The following is a 14,401-nucleotide window of genomic DNA, read 5'->3' on the forward strand; positions in this document are numbered from 1 at the left end:
TTCTGCCAGAGATGGACTTTCCTCTTTGGCTGTCTCAAACGGTGCGCCCTCTATGCTTCGGATTGCCTTCTGTCTATCGAAGCAGTAGTTGAGGCTTTGATAGTGGTTTCATTCATACCATTGTTGCCTGGTGACAGGTATTCTGGCCCAACGGCGAGTCAGATTGCTTCCCTGTGAAAGCCGGCCTCTTTATCGGCCTGCTGCCCCGCCTTGACCTTCCACGCAGCCTCGCATTCATGTGTTCTTCTCCTTTCCTTCGCACACCTCGATGTTCGCCATGATGCAAGCGAGGCCCATGGAAGGCGCCTACTCCGAGACCCTGCACGAAGACGCGCAATCGCTGGAGGCTTCAATAGAGGACTTCGAGGAGCAAGAGCGCCGCTCCCCTCTATTTCCGGGCTTCAGGCCAGAACGAGCGGAAAGTGAAGCTGACGATACATCGAGCGCTGGGTTGCCGTGGTCGCCGCCGGGCTTCAAGAGTCGCAACTCGAATGCGAGCAACTGGTTTCGGCAAGATCCATACGGGAAATTTGACCTGCGACCTTCGGTCAGTCCTTCCCGGTCACGGCAGACGAGTCCAGAGGCATATCAAGATGCGGTCGAGGGCGATCCAGACATCACAATTGCGGTTAATACACCTTTGCCTGCTGGCACGGATTCGCCGGTGAGGGAGCGCTCGCCAGAGGTGGAGCCACAGTATGGCGCAAAGACCTCAGACTTCAGTCGGGAAGAACCCATATCTGCAGAGAGTCCGAACAATTGTAATACCTTCCCCACGGCATGATGCGTGCAGACTCACTGACAGTGGAGTGCAGATATTCGCCTACAGCTTCGCGCCGAAGTACAACACAGGGAGCCTTTTGTCCCGTTTCTCAATTTCGTGCAACGGAAATTCGACGTGATAACCAAGACGAAGTCTGCCACATTTATGTCCGTTCTCACAACGATACTACTCGCTTCGCTTCTACGCATCATTCTCGTTCCACCGATACCACCCCCGGTGCCAGACCTGGTCAAGGTTTCGACCTTGGCGAAGTCGTTCGAACCTCTAATCTTCTATTCGGAGAACGGATATACGCAAATCACAGCGCTGCAGGAGACGAGTGTGGCGGTATGGGATCTTGGAGAGTCGGTCCGAAGCGCCAACATGACTTCGGCGCCATTGATTGTTCGTTCGCTGGATGAACTATCCGAGAGCTTGAAGAATCTTGGTCTTGAGCTAACGCGCTTCTTTGCCGACGTTGACTCAGATGTGGACAGCATCCTACTTGTCATGGACTGGGCGAAACGGGAGCTGGAGGGGGTCACGACAGGACAAGGAATATCACTCAGCGGAGTCGTCTTTGATCACCTGCACGGCGTCTTCAACCGAGGCGGCCTCCTTGAGACGTCAAAGGGGCCGACAAGTCTGGGAGCGTTCCTGACCAAAGTATTTGGAGCAAGTTCGCCGCAGAGGACAAGAGCAACATTGACGAGGACGTTCCATGAATTCGTCAACGTGCTCGAAGAGTCGATCAACAGCGAGTTGACTCACTCGGCGGCGTTGTTCGCTTTGTTCGAGTCGATCGATCGACAGTTTCTGAACCTGCAGCGAACGGTCGTCCGAGAAACAGACACGCAAGAACGACTGGAGAGCGATCTCCTCTCGTCGCTGTGGACGAGGGTGATCGGCCCAAACGCCGCAATGCTGCGCAAGTTCGAGAAGAACAAGCAGCTCTTGTCGAGCGTCAGGTCGAGGACGGTCAACAACAAACATCTCCTCATGGAGCACCACACCAGATTGCAGACGCTGAAGATCAACCTCGAGACGTTGCGGAGGAAACTGGTGAGCCCGCTAGTCAGGCGGAACGACTCCGTCACGATCGACAACGGGAGCGTCGTCGACCAGCAAATCCGAGGGCTGGAGGGAACATACGAATACTTGCGAGGTGTCCGGGACAAGCAGAAGAGTAAGCTCATGGAAATGGTGTATGGGGCAAAGGCCGGCAGACCACGGCTCGTCGGAGTGAGCGAGGAGGCGGGAGGGATAGGAATCGACGCATGAGCGGGAGAAAAGACTGCGACGATGGCTGGGCAGGACGTGGTAGAGAAACACTGCGTCTTCCTCTGTGCTTCGGTGAATGTACTGTGTATGACTTGTCAGTCGCGGTGATGGAGATTTAGTTATATTCCATACGTACTTTGTCACCTGTATTCGGATTGCCAGTGCAGGAGTGGACAAGCAGTTATATTCCATACATACGTCGTCCCCAGTATTCGAGTTGCCAGTCGCAGTAATGGAGAAGCAGCTTGTATTCCATACTGACTTCGTCCTCCGAATTCGTGTAGCATTCAATTCTCGGCCTTAAGTTGATCAAGGGCGCAATGCACGATTCGTTAACTCCGGCGCAATTGAATCTCGTTGACTCTCGAAACTTTTCGTGACAACCAAAGTTCGTCTCAGAGCACCGTCCTCCTGCTTCCAGATCTTCGATTCTGGTCCTCGATTTCCAGGACGGACAAGTCAAAAAGTCATTCGCTTGAAGGCCTGGCGCCCTCGCACGAGTCGCTCACTACGGTACTTCATGTGTACTCTGTACCCACAGTAATTACTGAATTGTTCGCCCGCCGCATACAACCCCGCGACCGACAGCATTGAGCATTCCTGGAATCTTTCATTCCTGACCTTCCTTTTTGTGAGGAGTTAATTACATTCTACTTGTGCTGCAGTGCGCTGCACATCTCTGCATCATTTAATTCAGAGTCACCCACCAACCCACCCCGAAAGAACTGACCAGACCATGCCCTCGCTCACGACGTCCCTCCCCTTCTCCCCCGCCGAGCTCGCCTACCTGCATACATCGCTCTCGTCGATCCCGCCCATCCGCCCAGATGCGCGACCCCTGCCGACCGATTTCCGCGCGCTGAGGGCCGAGACGGGCGTGCTCCCTTCCGTCAACGGCAGCGCGCACGTCGGGTTCAGTGATGGCCGAGAAGCAATCGTGGGGGTCAAACTGGAGGTTGAGAGGACATTAGCAGAAGAAGTGCGGGCGAGTGTGGGAGCAAGGGCGAAAGCGAAGGCGAAAGGAGAAACAGTCAACGATGGAGGAGCTATGGATGTCGACGTCGAGGTGGATTCCGCCAACAGCCCACGCCAGAGAGGCAGACACGAATGGGTGACGCTCAGCCTGACGCTGCCTGGTCTACGGGACGATGACGCCGGGTTGGTGTTTCTGGAGGAGATGATCCGGGAGCCGCTACTAACAGGACGCTCGTCTTCTTCAGATCTAAATCTGAACCGCCCTTCTCTACATCTACAGGACAACTTGGTCATCAACTCGCGCTGGCACTGGCACGTGTACATCGACGTGCTGCTCATCTCGGCGACCGGCCTGGCGAGCTATCCGCTGCCTTTGCTCAGCATGGCGACGCATCTGGCGCTTCGGGACACTAGGGTGCCGCGCCTGAAGAGCGAGGGCGAGGAAGATCCCGTCGCGGATGACGACTGGATGGCGAGCACCTATCTCTACGCGAGGAGGATGGGCGGTCCGATGGCGTCAAGACCCCCGGTCACGCTGCTGGTCGTGGTGGTCGGCGAGAACGTCATCTTCGATCCGAGTCGCGAGGAGCTTGCTGTTGCGGACGCTGTCATCGCCGTCAGTGTCGGCGATGTGAATGGCCAGGGTGGCGCCGATGAATTTGAAGTCCTTGCCACGAGAATGATTGACACACCTGCACGCGATACCATGAAGGGTGTGCCGATGTTTGGCGAGGTGGGCGAAGGGGTCGAAGTGCCGGGTGTTTGGAAACCGCGAGTCGGAGGGATCAAGAGGTCGATACTCAAAAAGGCGATCAATACCGCGCTGACCGGCGGTGTCGCTAGGGACGTGATGGACGGGCTGGACGGGTTTTTAAATCTCGAAACGAAGACTGCAGGCGATGCAGGTGCTGGGTGAGAAGGGGAGAAGTGGCTGGAGAGTGCCGTCTCCGTCTCCGACTCCAATGTGGTTTACTTACGACGAAATGCGAAACGCAAACGTATCGAGAAGCCAGCCTGCCGTCTTACCACGTCGTGATTACGATGTGATCGTCACCGGATTAAGTGGATCAGTCGTGATCGTCCACAGATGAAGTGGACCGAATTCGTTATGTCATGGAGAGAATGCCCATGCCGCGCTCACCAGGACAACGGAGCGATGAGATGTACTCACATCCCTTACCAGCTGGCGTACACACAATGCGACAGGAGATGGAGAGCTCGACTCGTTTCGTGGAGAAGGAAGCCCGCTTTAGGCCTCGTCTCTGCACAAGTGGTGGTGCAACCGAGCACGTCGGATAGAGCGCGATGCCTCCATCGTTGCCTTCCTCGTTGCTGAGACTTTGGTCTTCGCCCTCCGACATACGATACCTTGTATACATGCCCGTGTACGCTCTGAGTTCGGCATCCTACTTGTGGCAGTACAGATGGCCGGTCACGAGCACGGGGAGAGGATGAGTTCAGCATTCTAGAATTGCAGACGGCCGGTCATGAGTCATGAGTCATGAGTGCGAGTTTCTTCTCCATCGACATCGGTATCATATTCGGCGCCCCTGTCCTCAAGAGGTTCATACTCTCTCGCGAGAATGTCGCGACTAGGGTATCCGGAAGAGTCTGTGCATATTCGATACAGACTGCCTACAAGCCAACGGTGCAATCAGTCCGAAGTGGGAAAAAAAAAATTTTACCGCACCGGCGCAGCGAGCACAAGGGAGGAGAGGACTCGAGAGTTGTGCCCGACGAAAGATGGGCACCACTCGTGCAGGAGCTGAAAGTGCTGCATTCGACTCGACCCGACGCTCACGGCTCGGGGCGCAGCTACAGTATTGGAGAGGTCTTGCCCTGTCAACCACCCACCTTGGGTACCTAGACTAAGTGATGGAGGGTTGGACGGCAGGAGACAGACAGACAGACAATAGATGGACAGTAGATAGATAGATAGATAGGTAGCATTGTTAGAACGATGGCATGGTCAGAACGATGGCATGGTCAGAACGATGGCATGGTCAGAACGATCAGTATCGGCAAGCGGGGTTAGGAGAGATCATTGATAGCATATTCAGAACATTAGTAAAGTTAAAACGATAGCATGGGCCAGGCAGCGAGGTCAGGATGGCTTGTCAGCAGACCGGCTGGTGTGGGCGATACTCGGGACAAGTCTAGTCTCCCATCCAGTATGAGTGCCTAAGTATGTATCGTACACTTGCATGTCTCGATCTCGAAAGTACTGTATCAGCCTTGTCTCTCTACTTACCGTACGGAGTATCTGTCCATCAGACCTCCGCGTTTGACACTGTCCTGTCCTCGTGGCGCGTGGTGCTTCTTCTATTGCCCGGCGCTGTCCGTTTCTTCTGCCTCCTGTCGCCGTCTTGTCTCCAAGTATACTCAAACGTCACTCCTCGATCCTCGATTCTTAACCCGCAAAATGAGCGGCTTTTGTGTAATGGTGCCACTGAGCAGCAGTATCCCTTGCAGATTCAATGTCATGGGACGGGAGGAGGATTCGGACCACAAAAGAAGACCACGGACCAGTGAATGAGTGGGGAGTGGGTGGGAGGCCAGATTTAACTGGTTTGTGGCGAGTGGATGAATTGAGTGAGTGAGTGTATGTACCCTCGGTGACACGATCCCAATCTCAACCAGTACGATGAATGCGGTCTTCGTGGATAGCTGAATGTGCTCCGGTACCAGATCTGGCACCCTCCATCTTCTGGTCTGGCATCATGGTTCGCGCTCTCATTCGTGACTATCCTGTGACGATGTACAATGCTTGCATCTAACTCGTCGTCCATTTCTGGAGTTACAGAGAGAGCTGGCGGGAGAGTGATCAGATCCGGCGACTCGTTCGCGTAGACAAAAGGTGGGCTCGATGCAGGTTGATTGCCAGTCTATGAGGGCGGTTATCTGGGTCGGGTTGTTGCGCGAGACTTATATGTTTCTCTTGTTGAGATCAGGATGCATCCATGGTCGGCCACACCTCGTGCAACTGAACACCGCTACGTGAAACGTCCTCCTTGATGATGTAGTCTGCTCCCACCGGAATACGGGCGTCGGGGTCCGATCGAGAATGCCGGGTACGGGGATGCTTGTATATGAGACCTCACTGTATCGTATCAGTCGAACATCAGGGTAGAGTGAAAGTCTTACCGTATGCCATTGTCGCGACCGCGGACTTGGTCACCAGATCTGGCGGGCCAGCCACGCGGAAGGGATGTTTGCTATGACATGTGCTCCATTGTCCATGAAGAAGATGAAGACGCGGTTGAAGCCTCCTTCCCGTTTTTCACACTGCACGACTCTTCTGGCTCCGGGACATGCGTCTACAGCTTTCTGGCATGATAGAGGGAAGTCGAACTTCAAAGATCGAGCTTGCCGTTGTGCCTTGTCCCGTATGAAGCCAGCGGCCACTGGTGTAGGTAAATGGATCAAACGGTGCTGTCATCTGGAAGTCTCCTTTGCCATGGAAGTTCTGGTTCATGCGTAGAACAAAAGATACAGTGCTGGGATAGGTCTTGGATTTATAACCAGGTGCGACCAGGATTAAGACGCACATCTCAGCATAAGAAAGGACACGCATCGCAGCATGAGAGGACACGCATCGCAACATGAGAGGACACGCATCGCAACATGAAAAAGGACAGGCGGTTCGGTGATTGTTTGTGGAGGACCGAGCAGCTACTGTAGTCGCAGTCGTCTGTATCTGTCAACACCGCCCAGATCCCGCCAGAACTGGTGGGTGCAGTAAAAGGGAAAACCCCTAGGTGAGAATGTGCTACCAAGAGCCCACTCATTCTTTCTCATTGTCGCCGAGATCAATTGAGAATAAAATTGAGGGTCACTTCAGTTCTTTTTGACGAGCGGGGTTCAAGGGAGGCGCAACGGAGGGAAGGAGCGCGTCTAGACACGGTGTGGCGCGCCCTCTTTTTTCTTCCCGAGCCTGAGAACGAGAAGAAAGGCATCGCCCGTTGACAGCCTATTGATAGCTACGTAGGCACGTACTAGTAGCTAATGGCAGGTCTCCAGGGTTACGGTCAATACATGGCTCGGGTGATGCGCAGCCGCACTGCCCCCTTCAGCGCCAGGGACGCCCATATGAAATTCAGGTGGCTGTGTCGAGTAGCCTTTCTAGTGATGGTTACATCGTGGCAGCTTCTATTAGCTAAGTCACAGTACCGCAACGACTGTCGATATCGGTGCCACCCAGTTCGTGTCTGCCTCGCGAACCAGATGATTCAGACCTCCGATCTGTGACTTGTCTTCGTGTGAGTGCAAAGTCACGCTCTGGTGGACGCGAGGGACGCACTTGATGAATTTCTAGTCAACATAAGGCGATCAACACTCGAGCACTGGTCACCTAAATACCGGGTACTGCAGATGCACGAGATGTCCATGGCTTCGACGACGTGCAATTTGCCTTTTCCCAGCCTTGCTACTAAATACAGAAGGATGCATAGATAACCATCGTGATTCCATAATCATATAACACCGATGTACTAGGGTAGTGCGGTTCAGGTATAGCGGACATGGCGTTCACTTGGCGCTGACCACGCCAGGCGCCCGGCCGACCCTCGATCCTTCCAGCGACCGGATCATGCAAACGGACGTTCACTCGGGCCCCTCGTCGACCAGGACGCCGTCGATCCTCTGGTCGGCCAGCATGCCCTCCACAAAGGCAAACGACGTGACGAGGTCTCGCAGCCCGGACATGGTGCTGACTTCCAAGAGTCGCATCAACGCCTTGACCCGGCTCCAGAACCAGTCGTATTCGCTCTTCTGGTCGGTCAGGCGGGCGCCAAAGAGCCCGGCAATCAAGATCCAGAGCAGGAGATGGTTGGACTTGCCCGTCCAGATCTGCGGGGCGGTGGGTAGCGCGACGGGGGAGATTTCGTTGGCCGGCAACAGGATCTCATACTGCAGTTGCAGCTTCAAGCGCCGTGTGACCAGGACCGGGTCGACGGGGATGTCGTTGTCGGGGTGGTCGCGCAACAGGAAGCCCGTGGAGATGGATCGGAGGAGGATGATCAGCGCCAAGCGGCAGCACAACTCGTCCCCGTAGCTGGGCTGTTCGAGCAAACGAAGGGCAAGCGACCGACTCTTCCACTGGATCCCGTCTCGCTCGGGCCCGGGAAGTATAGACCGCTGGGAGAGGGTGTTGTAGGAAAGCAGGAGCGATCGCAGTTCTTGCACAATCTCCCTAAGATCCGGACTGTAGCTTGTCTGCTCGAGCGTCCGGGGCAGGGCGGAGCAGTGGCGGACCGAGACTGGGTACTGGGGTTGCCAAGCGAGAGGTTGGGGCATCGTCCCGTGGCCGGCGAGGTGGTCGAACCGATTAGGGCCCATCGAGTCGAGAACCTTCGAGGCGTCGGCCTCGAGGAAGATGGTATTGTAGCTGAGGAGGTCGTAGATGTACTGGTCCAGAGTCGACAGCCCGGGGGTCAGCGACTTCCAGAAATGTTTCAGGACGTTAAAGTGCGTCTTGGATTCTTCATACCGCTCCATGTACCAGCCGCAGACGCTGAGATAATAGATGTCCAGGATGATCTGCCGGTCCTGGATCGCCGACTGGCTGTCATTGTCGAGCAACATCCGAAGGCATTGGAGGGCCTTGTGCAGATAGATTTCCGGTCCGTTGTCCGCACGGAATGACACTCCAGAGACCCTTCGCATGCGGCTGGCCGTGGCCGCTAAGAGGGCGTACAGATGGACGCTCTTGTTCATGCACCCCTGCATGATGGCGCTGATGCTTGAGATGTGCTGGATCGTGGCGGCGTCGGGCGGCTTGTGGCCGTTACTGCTTGCCTGTGGCGAGGACAGAAGCGTAAAGGAGAGAAAATATTGGAGGATCGGCTGCACGTCGCCGTCGTTTGCCAGGGGCGTCGAGTCGAAGGGGTCCAAAACCGCGTACCTTGTTCCACCAGGAGTTAACAGTGGCGCCGCCTGAGATACTCGACGCTCATCCGACATGGCTCGTGGTCGTGGCTCGGCTTCAGGGCTGGTCGAGGATCCTTTCTCGCTCGTCGTACCACCGGTCTTCTCAGATGGCTGGGGCGTCGTTCTCCTTGAGCGCTTCTCCGCCGACCGGCTGACTCTCTTCCCCGAACCGGAGCGCTTTGACTTCGCAGGCTTGCTGGGGTCCTCAAGCAGTCGAGACACACGACATCTCATCATGCATTTCTCGAACGCGAGTGTGTCGGTATCCCGTCGGCCAGCGGCTCCGTTGGCGCCCTGGGATACTGCGACCTCTTGCGCCCATCGTTGAGCATGGCTGTTGATGCTGGCAGCCGCGCTGCGGGTAGTGGAGCGAGATAATGTGTCGGAGGAGGGGGTCTTGACGATGAAAAGAAAGGGAGCCTTGGTCGAGGCTGGCCGCTGGGCATCGATCTTCAGGCTATTGAATGTAGCAAACTCAAATTGAGCAGGGTTTTCGTTCAAGACAGTCATCGGGGTCGTCCGTTGCTGAGACGTTTGTGCAATCAGATTTGTGGCAGCTCGCATTCGGAAGCCTGGTTGTCATCCAGTTTCGGGCCTTTCCCTGCACGCCAATCTGCACTACTTAGTTATTGCGGCTGTCCAGGCTGGTTGTTGTCCCAGCTGGGCTGTCGTGGGCCCTGCGTCTGGGCCGAACAGAAGGCGTGCTTTGAATTAGTCGAAGTTCACAGCGTAGCCGTACTGATGGGGATTAGCGAAAGTGGCACTACCGCATGCGATGGGTAGGAGGCAGGATCGTGATTGTCAATGGCTGTCTTGCTGCAGAGGCCAGAGGTCCGTTAGCTCATCATGCACTGCTTGGTGAAACGCCACCCACTGACCAATGAAGCAATGCTCGTAGCGAACAGGTTGATGCTGGAGCGTCCTCTGCGAGCCGATCTCTTGCAACGCTGTCGAGCTACTTTAGGTAGAGGGAGTGATAAGACCTCCTGAAGGTACGTGATCAAGCCGAGACACGAGAGCAATTTGTATGGAGCGTGTGCTGTAAATGAGATCTTGAAGCTGATACACGCCGGTGCCCGGGTAGTGGGCTGTATACAGCCTTGCATACTGCCACCCGCAATACCTGACCGATACACGCAGCTATACAAGTGGAGGCATCGAAGAACTGGGATGACTTATCGTCTTGCCAACTTGGGCATCGGGGTTCTCGAGGAGTGATTGGCTTTCACGCAGATTCCGAATGTCTCTGGCCATCCAGAACACAGTGATCTTGAACCCCATTGGGATAGCAACTCCGGGCACCCCTCTGGGTGATCCATCAGGGAGCAGGGTTTCAGTCTCCTGGTCGGGATACGGCTCCTTAGAGCCCGTAGCCGTGAGCCGGAGGGGCACCTACCGCGAGTCTGGCAACCCTCTGGAGGCACACACCCGTTGTTGCCGCCTGGACGTGCTTCAGAGGGCAACCACGACCACCCAGAGTCGGTCTAGGCCCCCTTGGCAGCAGTCATCGGGACCCAGCAATCATACGGGCTTCGTCGAGCTTAATGCAAGTTGCCGCCTCCTTGAAGACCGATTGTAGCGTTTTGTCATGCCGATATAAATAAGGCTGTGTGCCACTGGGGTCTATACGCTCGCTTCGTCCCTCTGCCAAGGCGGCCGCTCTCCTGATAGCCAATCGTAATGCCGCTTTGGATGTCTGGGAAGAGTGTCGTGGACAAAAGCCGACGTCCGACGCTTTACCGGGCTTCGTCCCCAGAGGAACGTCGCCCCGGAAACAAGCTTTTGCACTATGATGATCCCAATCGGGCAGTTGGGGCCCTCGGCGTGCAGAGGAGCCAGTCAGCCTAGAGCATGGCAATACGACAGGGCTGCTCGCTATACAGACGCATACCGACACCACCGTTGTTTCCCGTCGCTGACAAACATGAACGAGGATAACAGCCACCGCTTTTAAGGTTCAAGACGGATGATGGCACAAGTTCGAGTGCAAGTCCACCTTCTGGCCCTCTATGGCCCCTGGCCGGGACAATGCAACATGAGATTATGATCGGCTATTGCCTGTAGTATCGTCGTAGGCAACACATCGACACCGCCTGGCTCGTGCATTGTGTACACCATGCTCGAGCGTGGTGCCTCTGTGGGGTCTTCTAGTGATGGAAGAGAATCGGGGATGCGCCAATCGAGCTAAATCCGGCTCTGCTGCCATGTCGCGGATAGCCGTGTTTGTGACAGGAGTACCGGTGGATAGATGCTGGTGGATGCAAGTCATTGCTGACAAAACGGCACCCTGTGCTCGCGTACCTTGTCCACCACCAGACGCTACAACGAAACGACGCCGACGGCTATTCACCGACTAACAGTCGCACCTAATCTTCTGATCGGAAGTTGCCTACGCTGTATTTTTGTGGAGATCAGAGTCAGCAAACAATACGAGGGGATGGTGTTGGGATTCGAGCCTGTCGCCGCTGGGACACACCCTTTGGTTTGGTGTACGGAGTACATTGTAGCAAGATTCTGTACATCGCCGGATCCCAGACCTGGTTTGGGAAACACAGCGTCTTCGACTGGACTGGCTGCTTCACACGGAGCCCCCAATTGTACGAGGACATCAGGGGCAGCCACACTAGTCTTCCGGGCTGGCTCATGCCATCCAGCCGCCCACGATCGGCGAGAGATTATATTTGTCGGGTCAGGGGTGGGCCCGGCAGACTGTCTCGCGCGGGCTTCGACGGCGAGGTTGGCCGACCCCGGGACACTCTCGAGAGACCATGCCACATGCAGAAACATGTGGGCACGGTCTTGACCAAGAAATCCGAGATTTTCAGTCTATTCATCTCGTTTTCACGCAGGGAAGATCCATCAGAAGGAAGATGCATGGGATGAGACGTCCCAGGCCATGGGATTGTCATGATCTGCTCATGACAACGCTCTCCATTCAACTTTCACCTAAGAGTACGAGTATCGCTTTCGTGGGGATGGAAGGATTTGCAGCTCCCTCGCCACGGGCGATCATACTTGCACCAGGCAGGAGATGTGGCGTCGATTTCGCGGTACTCACCTCGAAGTCAGGGTATTGACACTCTCAAATATCCTCACCTGCACTGCTCCCCTGGACCGGCTACTTTCCACAAGTACTTTGGGGTTCACGTGTTGATGACAGCGTCCTTCTACGCACCATATTGCTGCCCCAAGCCTAACAACGGGTCTACCCTGCGTCCTCGGCAAGCCAGCCCGTGTGCCATGGGTCATGGCGTTGGGGTTGCCTGGGAGTAGTCAGGCTCGATGTGTTTCTCGAGTCCTGCCATCTAAACACCGGTTGTTACTGGACGTCATGGATGAAAGACACATCGTATTTCCCGCTGCTAAGTTTTGCCCAGCCCCGAGCTGTAATTTGTTTCCAAAGAGGGACCTTTGGAGAGAAAGTTCCTAGTATTTCTCAGGATCACCTTTTGGCCCAGCCCCAACATAGCTTTTGTTTCTAAAGAGGGATGTTGTAGGGCCGGTTGTAAAGAAGTTCTTGTGGGTTTGATTGGAAAGACGAGCCTTGTGTCGAGCTGATGTGAGACCGGACCCATCATCAATCTCTCACGCGCCATGCAGTTCGTATGCAGCGTGAAAACAGATGGCAGGCAACCTAGAGCAGAGCAGCGTCGCTGCTCCAACGCCCGCTGCAAATCACGCGCCTCTGATCGTGGAGTTTTGGACCTCGTAGGTGTGCGATCTGCCAGTCTGTCCTAAATTACTTGTGTACTTCAGAGACCACGGGTTGGAGACGTGGTTACGGTTATCTACTGTCGCGGGGGAAGCTCCCCAATTAATGTGCCCAAGCATAGGTATCAGCGCTGCTCCTTTCGACTAACCAGTAAGGGTCAGGTCTCCAGTTACAATACTTAAGTAGGGGTATAGGGGATACGATACAGGGGGCGAGGTATAGCAGACGGCTAGGTGTGACGAGATACTTAAAGGTAGGTCTAAGTAGATGATATAAGTTGGCTACGAAGGAGTGTAACTAGACTGTCTAATAATAAGCGTATATATATCCGTGTGTCCTACACTACGCTCTATTCGCTCTACTCGCTTTATTACTGTACCTCTAGGGCTAATAGAGCCTATTACGTAACGGCCTATAGCCACCCCTAGTTCGTCCTGCGTTCTCTATAGGCGTTTAATAAATATAGCGAGTCTCCGCTTAGCGACTTATAACGGGTCTACCGCGAGGCTATATATAACACTATCCCCCTCTTAGCTAGGCTCTTATCTCGAGAGCTAGTCTTAGCTATAATATAAAGTTAGGGCTACGCCTAACTTCTAACCAGTTATAGCTAAAGATACCCTCTTCCTTAATTTCTATCTACCGTCTTCCTCGTTATAATCGTGCTACCGAATACCGCGCTCTTACAAACTCGATCGACCTTCTCGGTACTTATAACAATATATCTCCCTACTCGAATTGTACCCGAAAAGGATAACTCTATATACTGTTGAAGGGAAACGCCCGCTGTAGTAACTACACTTATAAGAATATAAAGTGCGACGGGCAGTTTTCGGAGGAGGAGTTTGGAGTCTTGGAGGCGAAGAAATAACGCCTTCGGCAGAAGGTAGAGGAATACTGTTATCGTCTCGCTGAGCTCGCTTGTAAGATCCTATCGACCTAAATAACACTATCCTCGGCCGAGCGGGAGATCGAGGGGATAACCTGTACTTAGAGTGATATAGTAATCCGGTAATTATTTATCTTAGATACCCTAGATCAAGAAGAGGGGTATATTCCTAACGAGCCTAAGTCATTAAGTGGGTCGCAGTCCGACGGCGCACTACTAGCTTTTAACGACGCCTAACTAGACGCGCTATTCGCGATGAGAACTAGTTAGGGTAACTTTCTCGTACCTCCTATAGTAATGTAGGAGAGAGGTTCGTTTCCGGTTCCCAGGAGTTTTCTATAGCGTCGTACCCTAACTACTTAACTAGGTAATGGGGCTTACCTTAGATGAGTTTAGTCTAGAGTACCTCCTCAACATTATACTCCTTATCTTCGAGTTCTTCGCTTACGGGTATAGACTTAACGATTCTAGCGTTCCTAGGCGCTAGTTCTAGTAATAATATATAAAATACGGAGTAGATTCTTATATCCTCTAGCAGCTTTAATTAATATATCACTAGTCTAAGCTTTTCTTTTATTCTAAATAGTCCTAGTTTAGTGTAATCTAGTTTCGTACTTAGTTATTTTATCTTAACGTTTTTTCGTACTAAGTAGACGGGGTCCCCCCTAGAAAAGGTCGGTCCCTCGATCCTTTTCTTATTCGTATATTTAGCTATCCTGTCTAATAAGAATTCAATATCCGTTTTAAGCTTATTATAGAGTTCGTGTATTTAGGTGGCAACTACCGTAGCTTTTTAGTTAGGTTACTACTCTATAGATTCTTCTAGCCGCGAATGGAATCCGTAGTTTATATA

General features: G+C 53.8%; 3 protein-coding genes across 3 annotated transcripts; 2 read left to right on the forward strand and 1 right to left on the reverse strand.

Annotated features, from left to right (window-relative positions):
- Nucleotides 1-277: 277 nt before the first annotated feature.
- On the forward strand, nt 278-2,044 carry G647_09471 (uncharacterized protein; the record flags this gene model as incomplete). Its single annotated transcript, XM_008733774.1, has 2 exons — nt 278-761; nt 816-2,044. The coding sequence occupies 2 exons, from the start codon at nt 278-280 to the stop codon at nt 2,042-2,044; spliced, it is 1,713 nt and encodes a 570-aa protein (XP_008731996.1).
- Nucleotides 2,045-2,780: 736 nt separating this feature from the next.
- Nucleotides 2,781-3,935, forward strand: G647_09472 (uncharacterized protein; the record flags this gene model as incomplete). Its single annotated transcript, XM_008733775.1, has 1 exon — nt 2,781-3,935. One exon carries the CDS (start codon nt 2,781-2,783, stop codon nt 3,933-3,935), a length of 1,155 nt encoding a protein of 384 aa, XP_008731997.1.
- A 3,686-nt stretch (nt 3,936-7,621) lies between these two features.
- On the reverse strand, nt 7,622-9,457 carry G647_09473 (uncharacterized protein; the record flags this gene model as incomplete). Its single annotated transcript, XM_008733776.1, has 1 exon — nt 7,622-9,457. The coding sequence occupies one exon, from the start codon at nt 9,455-9,457 to the stop codon at nt 7,622-7,624; it is 1,836 nt and encodes a 611-aa protein (XP_008731998.1).
- Nucleotides 9,458-14,401: the final 4,944 nt, after the last annotated feature.

This window comes from Cladophialophora carrionii (assembly GCF_000365165.1).
Source record: "Cladophialophora carrionii CBS 160.54 unplaced genomic scaffold supercont1.9, whole genome shotgun sequence".
Lineage (NCBI taxonomy): Eukaryota > Fungi > Ascomycota > Eurotiomycetes > Chaetothyriales > Herpotrichiellaceae > Cladophialophora > Cladophialophora carrionii.